Source organism: Sprattus sprattus, assembly GCF_963457725.1.
Source record: "Sprattus sprattus genome assembly, chromosome: 4".
Taxonomy (NCBI): domain Eukaryota; kingdom Metazoa; phylum Chordata; class Actinopteri; order Clupeiformes; family Clupeidae; genus Sprattus; species Sprattus sprattus.
In genome coordinates, this window is record NC_137923.1 from 19,904,674 (window position 1) to 19,923,349 (window position 18,676).

Here is an 18,676-nt window from a genome sequence, read left to right on the forward strand (position 1 = left end):
AGTCTATAGATTTTTCTGCATCAACTAGAAAGCTTTTAGACCACGTGAGCGAAATGTGTAATGACAGTGTCCCGACACAGCACGGACGGCTGTGCTCTGCCTGGCATTCAGGCATACTTACATGGAGATAGCACGCACCGCCGCAATTTTCTAGGAATGAATGTATGTGGACAGATCTGAATGTAACCACTTCTCCCGCTTACTTCTTTTCTTTCTTTTTTTCTTTACCCATTGTTTCTGTTTCGACTACATCCCCATGGCTTGGCCGTGCATCAGTAGAGTGTGCTGTTTGGCTCGGTTCTGGAACCAGTTTGATAAATCTGATCTCTCCGTTCCGCTAACGATCCATAACTATTCTGACATCGCAGACCAAGAGGTGCGGTCTGTAACTAAACAGGTACTGACTGACAGGGCTCCGAGAAATGACTATGTGACATCGGATCATAGAGATTCTCCCACGGCACCGGATGGTGGGAACCGGAGATCGTATCGTGGACGCACGGACCCGAGCTTCAAACCCCGAGAGGATTACCAACCTCCCTCTGTACCTTTTCAGAGTACCACTCAGTACAAACAGGATTATAAACCCTGGCCCATCCCGAAAAAGGATAATTTCCCATGGATTAGCAACGGGGGTAAGGGGGGCACCCTTACGGAGAGCCCCATTAACAGTCACTCCCACACAAACCACCCAAGAGTGGAGAGAGAGGAGCGGAACAGGCAGAAATGGAGCGACCCAACCGTGGGAACAACTAAGACCAGCTCGTACAGGTACACGGCTTTGGGTGCTGTCCATTCAGCACCCATCGTTCACTGTGTGGCAATTGGGTGTAAACTGTTGCAAGTTGTTGAATGTCTATGGACCCTGTTGTGTGGGCTGCAGACACCGCTGCGTAAAATGCTATTCGCTTTAAATGAAGTGAAAGTGTATCTGCAGGAGTTACATAAACAGTGCAGCGTTTTCACACACATAAACGTGTGTGTTAGTACTAATGTGTGAGGCGTCTGTTTCTTTTAAAATTTATTTATAAGCTATAACACGCCAATAAAGCGTCCTGGTAAGCGTATTTATGGTTATGCAATCACGAAAATTATCAAGAGCTTATTTTGTAACATCATACTGTAAATGGAGTTAAGTAGGGTCCTTACACACACCAGTGGTCTCCTCACAAAGGCACCAGTAGCCTATTTAAAGAGGCCATAAAAGGAACGAAGTGGAACTGCATTAATGCGAATAACGTTGAATAATTGATTTAGTGATGGACTGAGATGTATTGGAAGCGCCTCATAAAGCACTGAAAGGATATTCCCTCAGGATTAGATGGCACCCATCCCTCTACACATACCCACATACCTTCTCCCTGCTAACTCCCATTTAAAGCTGATATATTTTTCTCATAAATGGAAGCTTTCTGAACCCGGCTCGGTCCCGTCGCACACCGTTACTCTCCAGTCCTGCGTTGATGTCCGATTATTGCTCTTTACACGCCCCCTGCTCGGCTAGAGAGCCGTTTCCATTTCAGGCGCGCTCACTGTTAATTGAAACATTGTCCAGGGCAGCATAGCTCACTGCTTCAGTCTCCCTGCCCTATCTCATTAAAAAAGAAAGATAATTTTATTGCTAAGTATCAGTGTAAGTTTATTTATGGTATCGTTGGTATGTGTTCAAGAGGGAGAATGTGCAAGGGTATTTGTTTCTGTCTCAAAGTGTTCGTGTTTTATAAGCACTGTTTATGGAGGGTGTTTTTGTGGTTGTGTTAAAATATATCTATTTCAAGTGTGAGGTTGACCCCCAGCTGACAGACCCCTGTGGTCTACACTTAGGCAATCTCCCGTGCATTTTATATATTCGTCTCTGTGTAGTTCTCAGGTGCTATAAAATTCAGTTTCTCGGATGACTTTCAGGGGCTTTTTACAGAAATATGCCTTTGATGTGCTTTCCTTTCCTGTCACATTTTTGTGTTGCTGCTTGATATGCTTTTGAAGCCTTGTTCATCCACATAAGCTTCTCCAAAGCTCAGCTGTTCAGAAAAAAATCTCCTCCATTTACTAACAACAAAGGAGGAAAGAGCAATCCTTTGACAGTCACCTGTTGAATCTGCAGCACAACTCAACTCCACTCCACAGAACTAAAGTCCCCTTTAGAAGTATTACTGTGTCATTGTAATACAAGTTACTCACGTGCATACTAAGCACTATTGTACAAAGTACAGCTGTTTTTGAGTGTAGGATCAGGATAAAAAACGTACTCACAGAAATAGGTGAACACTCAAGGTAGTGTACAGCGGAAGGCTTGTAATATATCTGCAAATCATGCACAAGTGCAATTTCATGATTGGATTTGATGACTTCCAGGCAGGAGTATCGCCCGTGGACCGGGGCACGTCCATCCAGGCAAGCCCAGAAGAGGCCCACCTGTCTGAGTCCTGAGTCGAACAGCCCTGAGCCACATCATGCTACCAGCTACCAGGCGGCCTTTAGTGGAGGGGAGACTCAGAGGCAGACAGACAGCCCCCAGCTGGACCATCCAGGCACCCAGTCCAGCAGCACCCTCAGCCTGCCGGAGAAGCCTCACATCCAGACGGCTAGCCGGGCAGAGGTGAGAGCTCTAGAGAGGAGATTGTTGCTCTCCTTTTCTTTCCCTTCTCTTCTGTTCTCTACATTCTTCTCCTCTCTTCTTCTTCTCTGAGTCCCCATCCACACAAGGTTGCTATGAAGATTATAGCACACAAAGTTTTGATGCACACACAACCTATTATGCTTTTATGTTTTCCTTTCCTTAAAAAGTATACAGCGTTGTAACACAATTCTTATTCTCAGAGCACACTGAGCTCATCGTGAGGCGGGGCCTAAAGACACAGAAGCTCTAACAGATAATTTTAGACAGAGGGTGAATAGAGACTCTTCAAACTGTGCAGAACACCGAAAACCATTAATATGATTCTAGTCGACCCCCCAAATAAAATTATGAACATTGAAAATTAGCATAATAGGTCCTTTCTAATAAGACACTTAAAACTGTGCAGACTCTCCTCTTTATATTCATTATTATTATTCAGTAGTATTGCAACTATACGAGTATAAAAGCCTTCACTTATACAAATCATAACATTAATTCTTTGGGAGGTTCTGAGCAGTAACCGTTTGAATCATTTTCCTGTCTGCTTTTGATGGTTTTGGACTATATGGAATTCCTGTTGTTAGGGCCTTTATGCTGCAGTGCATATGCTGTTTCCCTCTGCTCTATATCATGAAAGAGACGCGTAGATGAAAGGATTCCCCATCTTTATCCTCCACATCCCTCCATGAATGTAAATGAGCGTCACTGGCCTGAACATATAGTTCTGTACTGAGATCTTTCTAAATACATTTGCAGACGTGTCCTATACATCAGTGGTCTGGTTCAAGGCAACACAATAAATATGTATACACATAAATATGCATACAAAACGTATAAATATGCATACGTGATGTGTGATCTGCCACATAAACTCCTCTCGACACTTGGGACATGTTCTCAGAAGTCAACATACATATGCATGTATGGTGATCTCAGAGGACACACATGACTGGAATTGAACCAGATTACAAGCATATGTTGTGTATGCATCTTTGAAGTTGTATATGGAAGATAAGAAAAGAACTATGATGGTATTATCGTAGCAAAATGTCTGAGCACCTGTGACAGTGGATTTTGTAGTTGTAGAAAATAGTCACACTGTGTGTCAGTAACTTTGAAATCAAACAGAAAATGCTTTAAGAGTTGCAAACTTTTAGAATTTTGTTTCTACGAATCACAAATTATGATAATCAAACACACAGTTTTGCTGCAGTGAATAGGGTGCAAAACACATTCATACACCCATATCAAAGTCATGGACAAAATATCTGGTCAATTTCTGAAACTGCTTGAATCTGCCGCTACGAGTTTCAAAAGCTGCTTTTTTTGCTCATAATTGAAAAGCTCTGCACACTCACCTTTGCATCACATATCACAGTGAAAGGTGGAACAAACGTGATTGGTGCACCTGTAGAGCCAGGGGCGGGGTCTGTTCAGAGATCCTGTCCGGCCAATCAAAGGAGCTCGTTTGGAAGGAATTCTGGAGGAAGAGCTTTGAAGATATTCCCAACTTAGCAGAGGAGCTTATAGGCAGCCGTTTGTGACAAAACAATCAGCAGCACATTCTGGGCCACACAACCAACCTAGATTCATTTCCACTCAAGCGCCCTCCTCCAACAACAAGGGCCTTTCTTGTGGCTCAAGAGTTTTTACAGGGTCTGGTCTGGAAATACAGAGGATTAAAGCAACTCCTGCCAATGTGGTCTTAAATGACATTTTCATTGTCCTCATTAGAAATGTAGTTCTGGTGTCCATGTTTACCAAACCCAAAATAACTCAAAATATCAGAGATTTTATTTACAGAATCCATGAGATACTTGTATGGCACAATTTAGTCCCAATGAAAGTTTCCACAATTTCTTCAAAAGAACAGGAACTTGTGCTCCTGCCATGAAGTAATTAAGAAGGTGTTACCATTGTGGTGGAAAGGTGAAGGTGGAAAGCGTTTTCTTTCTGTGACTTTAAATGTACTGATACAGTGTGACTATTTTCTACAATTACTAATTCCACTGTCACCCGTGCTCAGTATTTTTGTTGCAATAATACCTTCATAGGTTTGACACACTCACTCACTTCTGATTTGCACACCCAGGCACGGAAGCTAAATATTAAGTCAGTCCTTGCACATCAGATTACAGAGACTTTGAGCAACGACTGGTTCTAAAACTGTCAGATATCTGTCTGGTAGGCATGTGTAATATTTAAGCTGTGAGCCTCAGAGATGGCATGAAATAGAAGTTCACACCAGCTTTTTTTTCTTGTGACTAAGGGTTTTCACCAGGGATGTGTGCTATTAACAGGATGTGTCTGATGCATTAGGATTTTGTATATGTTATGAAAACACCCAGGCAAACAAAACAATAGTTTGATGAGCTGACACCACCTTCTGGAATTTTCTCCACTTCAACATTGTTGAGGGCTCTGTGCACTAGTTCCACTCATTTTACAGCATAGGCCTACAGTTGGCAACATTTACATAATGTATGTGGATGTATGCATATACAAGTATGTACGTATACACATACAAGCACAAACATGCCCATGTGCTGCACTGAAGTCTATATGTAGTATCTACATTTTCCCCCTCTGTGTTTTTTAACTTGGCCAGCCAGCTGTGGTGGTCATTGCGTGCTGGAGCCCTGTGAAATTGTTTAAGTCGTTCTCTCTAAGGGCTTAGTGACACATCGTCCACCCCTATCCTGCCCTTTCACACCCGCGATTGCCAGCTGGGCAGTTTGAGCTGCTCTGATGACTTCTGTCCCTCTGTGAGAACCAGTGGCAGCTGAGGTTAACATGTTAGAAAAAAATCCCCCTTCATAAAATACTTCCCAGTCTAGAAATACAACTGACTAAGTAAAAAGATACAAGCCATTGTGATTTTCTCTCTGTAGATTCATCTAAATACCCGTCCTCTGAAGCTACATGTAGATTAGCTACTCATTCATTACATTTGCGCCTGACTGTCTTCAGAGCTCGCTATGAAGGAGTAACAAGGTAAAGGCACTCTGAGCATATTTGCAGTCATGCCAAGAGCTCACACTTTTATGCACATATCTCTTTGCCAGTGCCCAGACTGAGCTGACCTGTAAATGTTACACGATACAGTCCAGATCCATATTAAATGATCCAGACTCTTGCACACTCTTGGGCTGAGTCATTATCAATACCCTCTGATTGAACTCTGATACTTCCCACTTAAGCTGAGCTGAAAGCCTGTATTATGAACATTAATTATAATACTGCCTTTGCAAAACAGTAAGCGCTCCCAGTAAAATAACCAGCTCAGCCAATAATCTGGTCTGCTGTATCACTGAAACAGTGGCGTCATATTTGCATAGGCATGTAAATTACGCAGCATTAATCACCACCTCATCATGGATTAATAGCACCTCTGTCAACTCAATCCAGGGTTTATTAGCGTTAATAAATTACGCGAAATAGTGGTGCCCGATCCCTTTCATTAATTTAGTCTGCGCCCTGAAATGGCAGGGCACCAGTGTGAGAGACAGCTCCTAGCCATCCTCCACTCAAGACAGTGATGCAAATGATCAATTCACAGATAAAATGTCAACATCAAAGTGATTTACGTTGTCTTTGACTCTGACTCGGTGTGGGCGGGGGGGTTCTCTAACGGCTATTTGCAGCAGGACCGCAGGCCGTGGAATGAGAATGCCGAGTGAGCGGTGCTCCTCATCCATATTCAGTGCAGGGACATGCTCGGCAGCGGCTCTGGCAGCAGCGGTCCTTCGCGGATCATGGGGCCCCGTGCTGATCCGCAAAGCTCTACTAGAGCTCGGGGAAGGGGGACACAAATATTGGAGAGAAGAACTGATAAGGAGAGATTCCAGACTTTAATATAGGCTAATAGTATTTTAAATGCTTATCTACTAACCGGTCAGATCCAGTTTAGTTGAGTTTTGCCAGTGGTCAAAGAAAAACATCCAACATCCATAACATCCACACATCCAACCCTCTTCATGCAATACTATGTGAAATGCTTTTAATAGGATATTTCTCTTCTCACAGTTTTGCACACAACCTTGGCGTGAACCCATCATCTAGCGAGTGTTTGTGTGTGGTGTGGTGCGGTGTGTGTGTGTGTGTGTATGTGTTTGTATGTGTGTGTTTGTGTGTTTGTGCGTGTGGTGTGTGTGTGTGTAAGTGTGTGTATGTGTATGTGTGTGTGTTTGTGTGTATGTGTATGTGTGTGTGTGTATGTGGATGTGTATGTATTGTGTATGTGTGTGTGTGTGTAAGTGTGTGTATGTGTATGTGTGTGTGTGTGTGTGTGTATGTGTGTGTGTGTGTGTGTGTGGTGTGCGTGTGTGTGAGAGAGAGAAGTGAGGGATGGCTGTATTGTGCTGGTGTGACTCTTGCCTGACTGCACTGTACTGCTCTCTTTGTCCTCCTACTGTGGCCGGCTGAGGCAGAGGAGCTGTGCTGTGATCCAGTGATCAGTGGGCCTGTGAGGGGGAGAATAGGAGGGGGAAAAGAGGAGCCGTGGCGAGGAGGACAGCAAATCAAGCGCCCCTTTTCTCCTCCTCTCACTTGGAAATGTTCCCTTTTCCCACGATAGGCTTGATCTCAGACACACACAATATGCTGGGAGGGGAGAGAGATGGAGTGAGAATGTGTGTGTGTGTGTGTGTCTGTGACTAATGGGAAGAGTGTGTGTGCATGCGTGGGAGTCTAAGAGAGAGAGAAATATTGAGAGAGTGTGAGTTATGAAGTGAAAGACTGGGTTTGTGTAGGTGTCTGACAGAGAGGCAGACATTAAGAGTATGTGTGTGTGTGAGAGAGATATAGATGGAGAGAGAGACTGTTTGTTTGTGTGTGTGTGTGTGTGTGTGTGTGTGTGTGTGTGTGTGTGTGTGAGAGAGAGAGAGAGAGAGAGAGATGGAGTGTGTGTGTGTGTAAAAGAGAGAGAGATTGACAGTGTGTGTTAGAGGTAGAGTGATGCAGAGATGGAGAGTGTGAGCAAGAAAGACAGTGTTTGAGGGATAGAAATAAAAAGTGTGAGAGAAAGCGAGGGATGGAGTGTGTGTGTGTGTGAGAAAGAGAGAGAGAGAGAGAGACTGATATGGAGCGATTGAGAAAGGCAAGGGGGAGAGTGCTTAAGAAGGGAGTGGGGGATAAGCAACTAAATGATGGATGATTTTCCATTTCCCTCAAGTGTGATACAATGCCTCGACTCGCAGTGTTTTTCAACGGGAAACCAATTCTACAGAATAGGCACACCTGGCTACAAACCAGTAGCATGGCCATCATTTTGTATATTTTTTGCAATTTTACACTTATTTTAAGATCTCATTAAAAAAAGTGTTTGCCTACTATCAGTTGTAAACATGGCATTGATAGCAGGCTACTTGTTTTGTTAAATGTTGCTTATGTGATAGTTTAAAGAAATAAAGTGAAGTTATTTCTTCATTTAATGTTACAATGATTTAATAACATTATTGCACAACTGTTGTACACAAGGAGGAACGTTAAACCTGGAGCTTGCAATGGTCAACTTACTGAACATCTGCAGCATTGAACATGCAGCTACAACACACCAGATTTTCTATTAGCAAGGGTAACCACATAACCATAAGACTGCCACGAACCTAGACAGCCCTTTTCTTTGTCCAGACTCAGACAGATCTTTGCAATTTCAATTTAATCTCTAGCTAGCTAGCTTGCCATTATTGGTCACTGACCATCAATTGGATAGCTTAAAAGCAGTGCCTGCAGCACCAGCGCCGCCCATCGCTCATTTGAACTTTCATTACAAGTAATAGGAAGTCTCTCTCTCCATTAGTCATTCTTTCCCCTATTAATTTCAATGGTGTAAGAAAGAATCAGAAATAATATGATTAGGTGAGGGGGCGTTATAGGGACTCTGGGGACCCGATGCAAGTCTGAGCATGCCCCACCCCCTATCCACACATCTACAAAGGATATTTGTTCAAGCTAACCTTTTTGTTTGTAGAAGTACAGAATATATATACAGTCAATATGTTCATATTCATATTTTTATATATTAATTGTAAGAAAATATTTTGGAAGGCAGGTCACTGTCATCTTTATATTGGGCCAAACTCATTCTGCCTTCTTTAGTAGGCCAATCTGTGGAGATATGACTTATTGTGATGCATTAAGAAGCTTCGAAAGAAGAGAAACAAGCATAGTTGTATTTGGTCTGTTAGCTTTGAAAACAGATTTAATTTGTATTGGTTTGGAGAGAATAATGCCAGCACATTTCATATCCACCAGTCGACCAATTTTTAAGATCTTAATGGTTTTCTAAATCCACAGCCTGTATCCAAGTTTATGCTAAAGCTTCGTACTGTCAGACCTGAACAACCTTATTACATATAATATAACCCTTTTCAATTTAAAATGGGTTATTAAAAACAGATGACAGTGTAGGAAATAACCATAGCAAGCAGAACCTTAATGCAAACTCCTTACAAAACATCTAGCTATAGCAAGCTAAATATTATAGTCTCAATATTATTATGTTACTGGCTAGCTAGTTTTTGTTAGATTTGATAACCCATTTAACTGCAGGGAATAAAACCTACCCATATCTTCTTCACTTAACAAATCCTCACTAACCTCTCCAAGCTTTCGTTTCGAATAGAATGACAGATTGTTGCATTTGTTGCAGTTCACGGTGTTGCTGCAGCCTCCAAGCAAGCCAATGTAATGGGTACCTCTTTAGGGGTTACTGGACCTGTCATTATAGTCTCCTGCACAGATCATAGATTTCAAGGGGGCTCTCACAGATTTATCGCTGTTGTGGACTAACGTAATCAGCAGTCTTCTGGACCCCAAGCTCAGGTCTGTAGTGACACCCCTTGCTTGGTGTACCAGCTTTAGATTTAGATGGCACAGGCACACCCATGGCTAGTGCTACACACACACACACTCACACACAAATACACCGCTAAAATCACTTGTCAAAAGCAGCAGTCACTATTTGAACACAGGCCACTTCCTGCAAATTAAAACCCTCTCCTGTGACTTATCAGCCATTTACTGGAAAAGCATGAGAGAGAGAAAGACAGAGCGAGAGAGAGGGATGGAGAGAGATGGAGAGAGTGGGAAAGAGAGAGTGAGTGAAAGTGTGTGTGGGAGAGAGCCGTAGAGACAGAGCTGCACTTCCTGACACAGTGCACAAAATATGAGAACATAAGAAGAAACTATTTTTAAAAGATTGGCCAGGTCCTTTTTGAGTTCCTGATAGTGAGCAGTGAGAGGAGACTTTCATACCTCATTGGAGAAAGTTTTTTGCTGTTATAAGTATCCTGCTACATTGACTACCATTCCTATTTGTATTATTATTGTTCGTTTCCCCTCTTCCCTTCCCTTTCTGATGTATCTTGTGTAGCTCTAGTGTAAATTCCCGAACCCAATTACTACTGTAGAATGTTATGGTCATGTCAGTAAAGCTTCTTTTGAATTTGAGAGCCAGAGATAATGATTGAGAAAGTATGAATGAGAGTGAGTGACGGAGAGAAAGACAGAATGAGAGAATGAGAGAGAAAGAGAAAGACAGAGACAGATAGCTCTCTTAATGGGTTCTTATTGCTTCACAGGAACAGCTAGTACGGACCAAGCTCTCCCCCAACCCCTCTGCCTTGTTCCAGAGTGGCTCCCGCATCTTCAACATTTGACAGTGTGATCCAGACAGACTCCCGCCACACCTACAGACGGACGCAGAGAGGCTGAAGCAGGGACCCCTGGCCCCTCCTGATCTGCATGTTCCCCATGTCTGCCCCTGCTCTTTGCGCACCTGACTGGACTGATCAGTGACCAGCGATCAGAGACCATCCTGATTTGATGAATCCACATGATATTGCTCATTTGCAAAAGTGCAACTACACTTGATTTGATGAATACATCAGATTTAGCTAATCAAAGGCATTACAACCACACGTACTGGCTCAGTCAGGTGTGCCTGGAGCAGGGATAGGGAGAAGATTTTTAGTGAAGGGAAGGATGGGAGATTCCAGGAGCTGGTTTGAGAACACCCTGGGCGAGAGGAATTCACTCCATCAGTTCCACATGATGTTAAATCTATGCAAAGGAGGGGGCGGGTGTTTGATTTTTGGAAACTGACGGGCGAAAGATATGTGTGTGATGAAGACAGTGAGGGAGGATGAGTGTGGGAGAGCAGTCATGGAAACACACACACACACACACAGTTTCGATAGGAGATACACACATACACACACACACACACACACACACACACACACACACACACACACACACACACACACACACACACACACACACACACACACACACACACACACAATAAAACCCTCTCAACAATTCCCTGCTTTTACTGTCCCAATCCCTGGGGAAATCAAATATGCATGTTGCGGTATAGTTTGACAAAGCATCTCTGCAGTGTTAGAACACTGATAGACAACATGGCTGCTCTGTAAGATGTTGTGAGTGTGTTTGTGTGCTTGTTTAGATGGAATGACTTTATTTTAAAGAACTTGTTTTGTTTTACATACTGTCCAGTGGATTCTCAAGGGATGTTTGTAAATGTATGCTTACAAACATATTGATGCCCCCCCAGTGTAATGCTGTGCTGTCTGCAAGATTTGTATTACCAGCAAAAGCTGCTTGGTAATATGTATTTCTTTTCTTTTTTTGGAAACTCTTTTCTGAAGTCTCTGACCAGTGTTTAGATTTTATTTGGTAGTTTATTTGTTGTTGGTCAAAAGGGAGATTAAAAAGCTAATATTAATATGTTCAAATAAATACATTATGTTCTTAGATGTGTTTCATTTTTTTCTCAGCAGCAAGAAACAGCAGCACCTGATCAACAACTGGATGCTTTTTGATGTAGACCATTAATTGGTAGTGGTAATGACACTGTGGCAGCTATCACCATCATCATCATCCATGCCCTGGCCTCCACAGAGTTCCTCTCAGATCAGTCACCTCATCTCCCACTAAAGGGATGGCGCCACTCCAGGCAGAGGAGGAAACCGAGCTTTGGTTCAGGCCTCATAGGTCTATAAAGGGCCTTAAGACAATAATGTTGTTTTTAATAACAAGATTCAAGTGAATTGAATAGATCAGAGTGGAGAGCGTAGAGGGCAACTGACCAAGTGTCATGCCATCTGACCCCAATCACCCGTCCTGCAGAAAGCAGCTTTAGCCATCCCCAAAGCCATAATCCCTCCAAATTAGGGAGATGCAGAGGGGAGGGAGGGGGAGATGAAGAGGGGAGGAAGGAGGTCATACTGATGCATGGACAGGAAGAAAGTCAGAGACAACAAGAGGATGAAACAGCACGAATGACAGAGCAACGATTATGGAGAAGCAGGAAGAGAGTGAGAGACAACAAGAATATGAAACAGCGAGAACGAGAGAGCAAGCGATTAGGGAGAGAAAGGAAGAGTGAGATTAGACAGAAAGAAAGAGATAAAGAGGAACAGAGAGACAGGGTGAGATATAGAGAAATAGAAAAAGATGGATGTCCCTCATTGATTGCTCAGTTGTTATTCATTAATATATATTTCGGTACAGCCTCTTGCAAACAATATGTCTCACCACACATGAACTTCCACAGAGAGCGAGGGATGGAGAGAAAAGGGGGAATGAAAGCGGGGGAGAGCACACTCTTGCATTTTTATGTGACAGACAATAGATTGTCATACCAACAGAAGACATTGGCACTGAATTGAATTCAGTTGTTTAGAGTGATCCTGCACCGTCATAATAACTCATTCACATGGGTGCCCCACTGCAGAGAATTAGTCTCACCACACATGAGCAACAGCACTTGCTTCTTCTATTCCTATAACAGGAAAACACTGACAGAGACAGAGACCGGAGTGGTAGGTTAACCATTTTAATACAAGAATATTCATCATCTTTTCTTCTTGGTGCACAGTGGAGACTGAAAATACAATAGTGAGATATATTCTACAATACTTACAGACGATTTGGTCAAACCTTCAGGCAGATCACCACTCATTAACCATAAACATGCTATAAGCATGTGTGCCACCCGTCCCACCAACACACACACAGATCCAGACACACACAAACACAATGTACCCTAGTCCATCTCTCGTACACAGACATACTCAACCAGCAGATCAGACAATTAACAATACAATGTTTAAATCACATAGCGCACGCGCATACTCTGAACTGACACACACCATATCCACGTTGCTGGTAGTATGGCTCACACCAGGACGAACAACAGAAAATTAATGCTGAATCAACTTATAATGTCCCTCTAACCTGCTTACCCAAGAGCTACGTCAGATTACACCCACAAGAAGTATTAAGACTATTGTGAGACGCCTTACAGTTCTGTCATTGATGGCTAGGCAATGGTAAGAGTGATGCCACTAAAAGGTCCAGGATGTAAAAACAAACCACACCAATCCAGACCAGAGCCAACTCCCAACCAGGTATGGCCCCGAATCTGCTTCACACGAGGAATCTGGGAGTTCTCTTTTTTACCTTGTGTGCCAGACTTCAGCTACAGCCAGGCAGTGTTACATCACACTGCTTTCAGAAGAAGACACCTGATCAGGACAGGAACCTGTTTTCACACAAAACTGCAGCCTTGCGCTTCACCAACGGATGCCATCATCAATATTTGATGTCATGAGGCACCTGTGAGGCCAAGGAATATATGCAGACACGATTCTCTGAAGCAGCACAATTCATGTTAGCAGGAGGAGATGCTTACTTTTTTATGGTAACTTTATGAGTTTAAAAACCATCCCTCTTTTTAAAAAAAAGAAATAAATGATTTTAGTTGCAAACTAGACAGATATTGGGATGCATAAAAAAACCTGCATTGGTTGTTTTGACAACAAAAAAGCTCTAACATTCACACTGAAAAAAACAAATACAAATACCGGTCTCTTCAGTACATTTACAGGAGGTCAAGACATTTACCAAAGCCATTCAGGAATATATTACATAGTTATCAGACAATGCCAACAGTCCTAGATATAAGCCATTATAAGACCTAAAATATTTGTATGTGTTGAATTAAATTAATTCAACACCTTTTATGCTGGTATAAAAATCTGCCACTGTTCCACATGGCCGTAATACTTCATCCATATCCGATTCAGTGTTGCAGGCTCCATTATCATCACGTGCATATATATACTATGCAAGCGTTTCTGTGCATGGTGGTGAAGTCATGAAAAATCATGACAACCTGCTAGAGATTCAAGAGAGGTGCTGATTCTGGACTCTGGACCGGGTCAGGCTCCATCTGAGCCAGATGAACTGCCTATCTATAGACAGCAGCTGGACCGGATGCCAGAGAGGTCCACTGCAGGTTGTGTGCTCCACTGTAGTATCACTTCCATCAAGCATCTCGTTTCTAATGGTCATCAACACCAACTTCTTATCTGGCTGGATGAGATGGCCATTCAATGCAACTTAAGCACTTGACTTGACTTATTATCTTTAAAGGACTGAGTGACTAGCCACAAAATACACACACACAACCTGGAGATTTAAGGCCATATGTGTGCACACACACACTCAGACACAACACACACAAACAAACACACACACACACACACACACACACACAGACACAACACACACAAACAAACAAAAAAACAAACAAAAAACACACACACACACACACACACACACACACACACACACGATCATGTGCTTCCCCCTCATAGAACAGACCAATCAATGCCCAATAAATCCCAGTTACTCTGCCTACACATTGACATGCAGACATGGTTTATACTGTCAGTATGTGGTCACCACCCCCAACAGGGTCTTGACTTGACATCAGTGTTACACATGACAGTATGTAAGTAGCCCGGTGAAGCCTTAAGAGGTCAAGCATTATGACCCACAGTACAGAAATGAACCCCAGATCCCCTTCGCTGAACAACTAGTCATATTTGCTTGGGTTCACTATGGCAGAAAACAAGGTCATCTGCCCTCTTCAAATCAGCCAACCCCAGATTGTTTAAGCTCTTGACTGGAGGGTCAAAGGGTCAGTTGCCGTGGCAGCAGCTCTGGTTTGTGTGGCTGTGTGCCCGGCTTGTGTGTGACTGTTCTCGGTGACGACTGGCCTCAGTCTGCATGGCCGTTCTCCTTAAGCAGGATGCCCATGTAGCGGTTGGTCAGGAAGTCACAGGCGGGAATGCTGCTGACTGATTGGTGCACGTTCATGACGGACACCTCGCGCGGAGCCCTGGAATGGATAGAGGATTGATTGTGGTGGGGTTAGAGGAACACAGAACAGATACACAGTTCTGTTCACACTGCGACTTAATTCAGTCTCAATTCAATTTGAACTCTGCCTCTGAAATATTTACCCTGGCCATCTGTTTCAGATATTTCTAAAAGAGTTAAGGGAGTAAAGAACCTAGAAAAAGTTAAAACCAGGGTAAGTCTTGCAATAACACACAAACACGCACACAGACACACACAACCACAAACACACTCTTCAAACAGCTCCAGGAAACATGTGCTGTGTGTTTCGGAGATGGCGCCTGGTAAACACTGAGCTCACTCCAGAGACACTCTGCTGGTTTTCCCTCTCTCCGTCTCTCCCTTTTCAGCTAAGCCTTTTTATCAGTAGGACAACAACAACCACAAGTGTTTACTGAGGCAGGAGACCCTGCAGCCAAGGCTGGATTAGACGCTTCTCCTAAGGCTCAGGAGAACAATGCACTTCCTCACCACAGAGAATGGCCTCAACTCTACTTACAGGGCTTGGGCCTGGGTCTGGTGGTGTGTGTGTGTGTGTGTGTGTGTGTGTGTGTGTGAAAGAGAGAGAGAAAGATACAGGCGGAGAAGCTTTGTGTGTGAATGAGAGACGCTGGATGTGTGTGTGTGTGTGTATGTGTGTAAAAGTGTCTGTATTTGTGTGTGTGTGTAGATGTGAGAAATGCAGGCATATTTGGATGTATTTGTGTGCATGTGTAGGTTTGTGTGTGTGTGTGTGTGTGTGTGTGTGTGTGCATGTATGTGTAGGTGTGTGTTTGTGAGACAGATGGAGGTGCTACGGGTGGAGGAGCTGTGTGTTGACTCAGACAGCAATGCGTCCTCTCCTTCCCACAGGCCTGTGTTGTCTGAGACCTCTCCATTTTCACTTCCACAGCATTCTCCAAACACCCACCCACAAACACACACACCTTACCCTCCCTACCAATCTACCACACACACACACACACACACACACACACACACACACACACACACACACACACACACACACACACACACACACACACACACACACACACACACACACACACACACACACACACACACACACACCGATTTAAAGATACATCATAAATAAATATATATATATATATATATATATATATATATATATATATATATATGAAATATCACACAGACTCAGATTTGGAGGACAAATGTGCCTGAAGACGATATGCGCGGGGAAACTTCAAAAGTGGTAAACACCCTTTCTTCCTCATCATAATCTGTTTTTGACCGTAACAGCAGATGACTGATATGACAGTGGAGGGGTTGAACAGATAGACAGATGAAAGGACATGGCAGCAAAATATGTATCAGCCTGCCATGAGCTCCACAGTAATGTGAACCCCCCTGTCCCACATAACTAGTATTTAATAATTAACAATTAACCTGTTATATGTTTGTATACCACATTGTTACCATCTTTATAACCTTTTGTTTGTATTTATTTATTTATTTATGTTAATTTCAATTGTACATTTTGTGTAAACATGCTTTGTGCAACGTTGTGTTGTATGCAGTCATGCCAATTAGGCCATTTGAATTGAAAGGACATAGGAAGGGGAGGAAGAAGAGGAAGAGGAGGAGCCATCTTACCTGTTTGGGGGGGACTTCATGTGGCCGTTGGCCAGGGCTTCTCTTAAAACGTCACTAGCAAACTGCTCTGTGGCCTAGAACCAGACAATGGGCAGAGACTCAATTTCTTTATCTGACTCATACCTTTGAGATTATTTCAGACAAGCTTTTTTCCCCCCACAATTTAAACCAAACCAGACAAACGTATTGACATTGTACATTAAAACATTAAAATGTGTGTGTATTGTGATCTGTAAATATGGATTTCCCTGAGAGTGAATGGGACACTGTAGGGAGAGGGCAGGCTGTGCTGACGCTGTGGCCCCGGGAGAAAGATCTGAAGGTGGACACTCACCTTGAGGATCATGGCCTCCACCACTGGAGCAAAAACGTTCTTCTCCACCTCCACTGGTTGGAAGGTTACACCAATCTACAGAGAGAAGAGGAGGAGGTGGGGGGGGGGGGGGGGGGGAGAGAGAGACCAATGACAAAAAGCAAGAGAACAGGTCTCACACAGAAGTTTGTTAAATCAGGCCAAAAGGAAAGAGAGAGGGACATCCAGGGACATCAACACATTTCCCCTTCCCCACACACACCATTTGGTTTGATGTGATGTGTTAAAAATCCAGGTGTATTAAAGAAAATGAGTGTAAATCAAGCATGAGAACTGTGTATGATTCTGTTTATGCATTGTGGGTGAAGTTAATAAAGTATTTTAAAAATCTATATGTGAAATACGAGGTTGGACTCCACAACCAGCCATAGACTGACTCTCCCCTGTCTCCCACCTGCTCTGCACTGTCTCTGATGAACTGCTGTGAGGGGTCGGGCCCCTGGTGGTAGCTGGGCTCCTGGGGGCCACTGTGGGGCTCCTGTTTGGGCCGAGGCCGTCCACTGGCGGAGGCGCTGGGCGGGGAGAGGCTGAGCACGTCGAGCGGCTCCCCGTTGTCCTCCTCCTCTATGGGCTCGGTCTTCAGCAGCCGCTGCAGCTGCTCCACACGCTGACACAGGTCCTCAGCATCCAGCAGTGTGGATGGACACTCTGGAGGGGGAGGGATATATATATATATTAGAGAGAGAGAGAGAGAGGGAGGGAGAGAGAGAGAGAGACAGAGAGAGAGAGAGAGAGAGATGGAGTGTGGGAAAGGCTAAAGTTCAATGCTCCTTTAATAGACTTTATTACAATTATTCATTATATACACCAATAAAACACAGACCACATTAAAAGAGAGAGAGATACACCCAGGCACACAGAAATTAATATAGTACCACACATAAATATTTACACACGCTTAACGATGCTCACATCTCTCTCTCACACACACACACAGAAGCCAAACACTAATTTCATACACACAGTCTTACACACACACTTAGGATCACTCCTAAAGCAAAGCGCCCTGTGCAATGTCCTTCAGTGGGAGGCAAGAGCTGGAAGGCTGGGTGGCCAGGGCTGCAGTTCAAGCAGCGTTTATCCGCATGGAAAATAAGAGGATTTCATTCAGTGCTCACACTCCTGAGCCGGCCCAACAGGGTAGGGATGCTGACAGGACAGAGGTGCTCAGGAGGTCACATGCATGCACCCACACACACACACACACACACACACACACACACACACACACACAAACAAGTGCACACACACACAAACACACACAACCACACACACATACAAACAAGTGCACACACACACAAACACACACAACCACACACACATACAAGTGCACGCACACAAACACACACACACTACACCACACCAATAAACTCCAAAAACACATATCTCAGCACACAGACACAACAAAGGTCAAGCTGCAGCTTCTAAACAGGGAAGAAAGTATCCTAGAGCTATCATTTAAAGTTAAGTCCAGTACACATTCAATTTTCTGAACTTCCAGGTCAGTGCAAAGCTTTCCTGTGCTGTTTCAAACAACATATTAGATTTATTTTCAAGTAGTGTGTTGCTCTCCTTGCTTGGATAACTCTATTTGTGTATCATTGGTTACAGCCCTGTCTGGCGTCCGTGGCCTGCCCACCTTTTGTGCCTGTGCTCTCTCTCCCTCTCTCTGTAGTAGGTGGATTGGTGCACAGGTGTGGTGGGTTTCTTCCTGATTGGCAGGGGAATAAGAGCTCTGCTCTCTCCACTCGGGGAGGCTCCCTCTTCCTCTCTGATGCAATTTGGCTTTTGTTTTCCGCTGACCTTCCTAGGCACTGACTGGTGCTACA

General features: G+C 43.6%; 2 protein-coding genes across 2 annotated transcripts in view; one reads left to right on the plus strand and one right to left on the minus strand.

Annotated features, from left to right (window-relative positions):
- Positions 1-256: 256 nt before the first annotated feature.
- On the plus strand, positions 257-10,281 carry map6d1 (MAP6 domain containing 1; the record flags this gene model as incomplete). Its single annotated transcript, XM_080836223.1, has 3 exons — positions 257-771; positions 2,356-2,599; positions 10,204-10,281. The coding sequence occupies 3 exons, from the start codon at positions 257-259 to the stop codon at positions 10,279-10,281; spliced, it is 837 nt and encodes a 278-aa protein (XP_080692349.1).
- A 2,188-nt stretch (positions 10,282-12,469) lies between these two features.
- Positions 12,470-18,676, minus strand: part of yeats2 (YEATS domain containing 2) — a 51,279-nt gene continuing 45,072 nt past the window's right edge. Inside the window, exons 27-30 of the mRNA XM_080837816.1 lie at positions 17,242-17,495; positions 16,809-16,883; positions 16,475-16,548; positions 12,470-14,837 (exon numbers count right to left, since the gene is read on the minus strand). Coding sequence (XP_080693942.1) covers positions 14,717-14,837; positions 16,475-16,548; positions 16,809-16,883; positions 17,242-17,495 — 524 coding nt within the window. The 3' untranslated portion in view covers positions 12,470-14,716. The remainder of the gene's footprint in view (positions 14,838-16,474; positions 16,549-16,808; positions 16,884-17,241; positions 17,496-18,676) is intronic.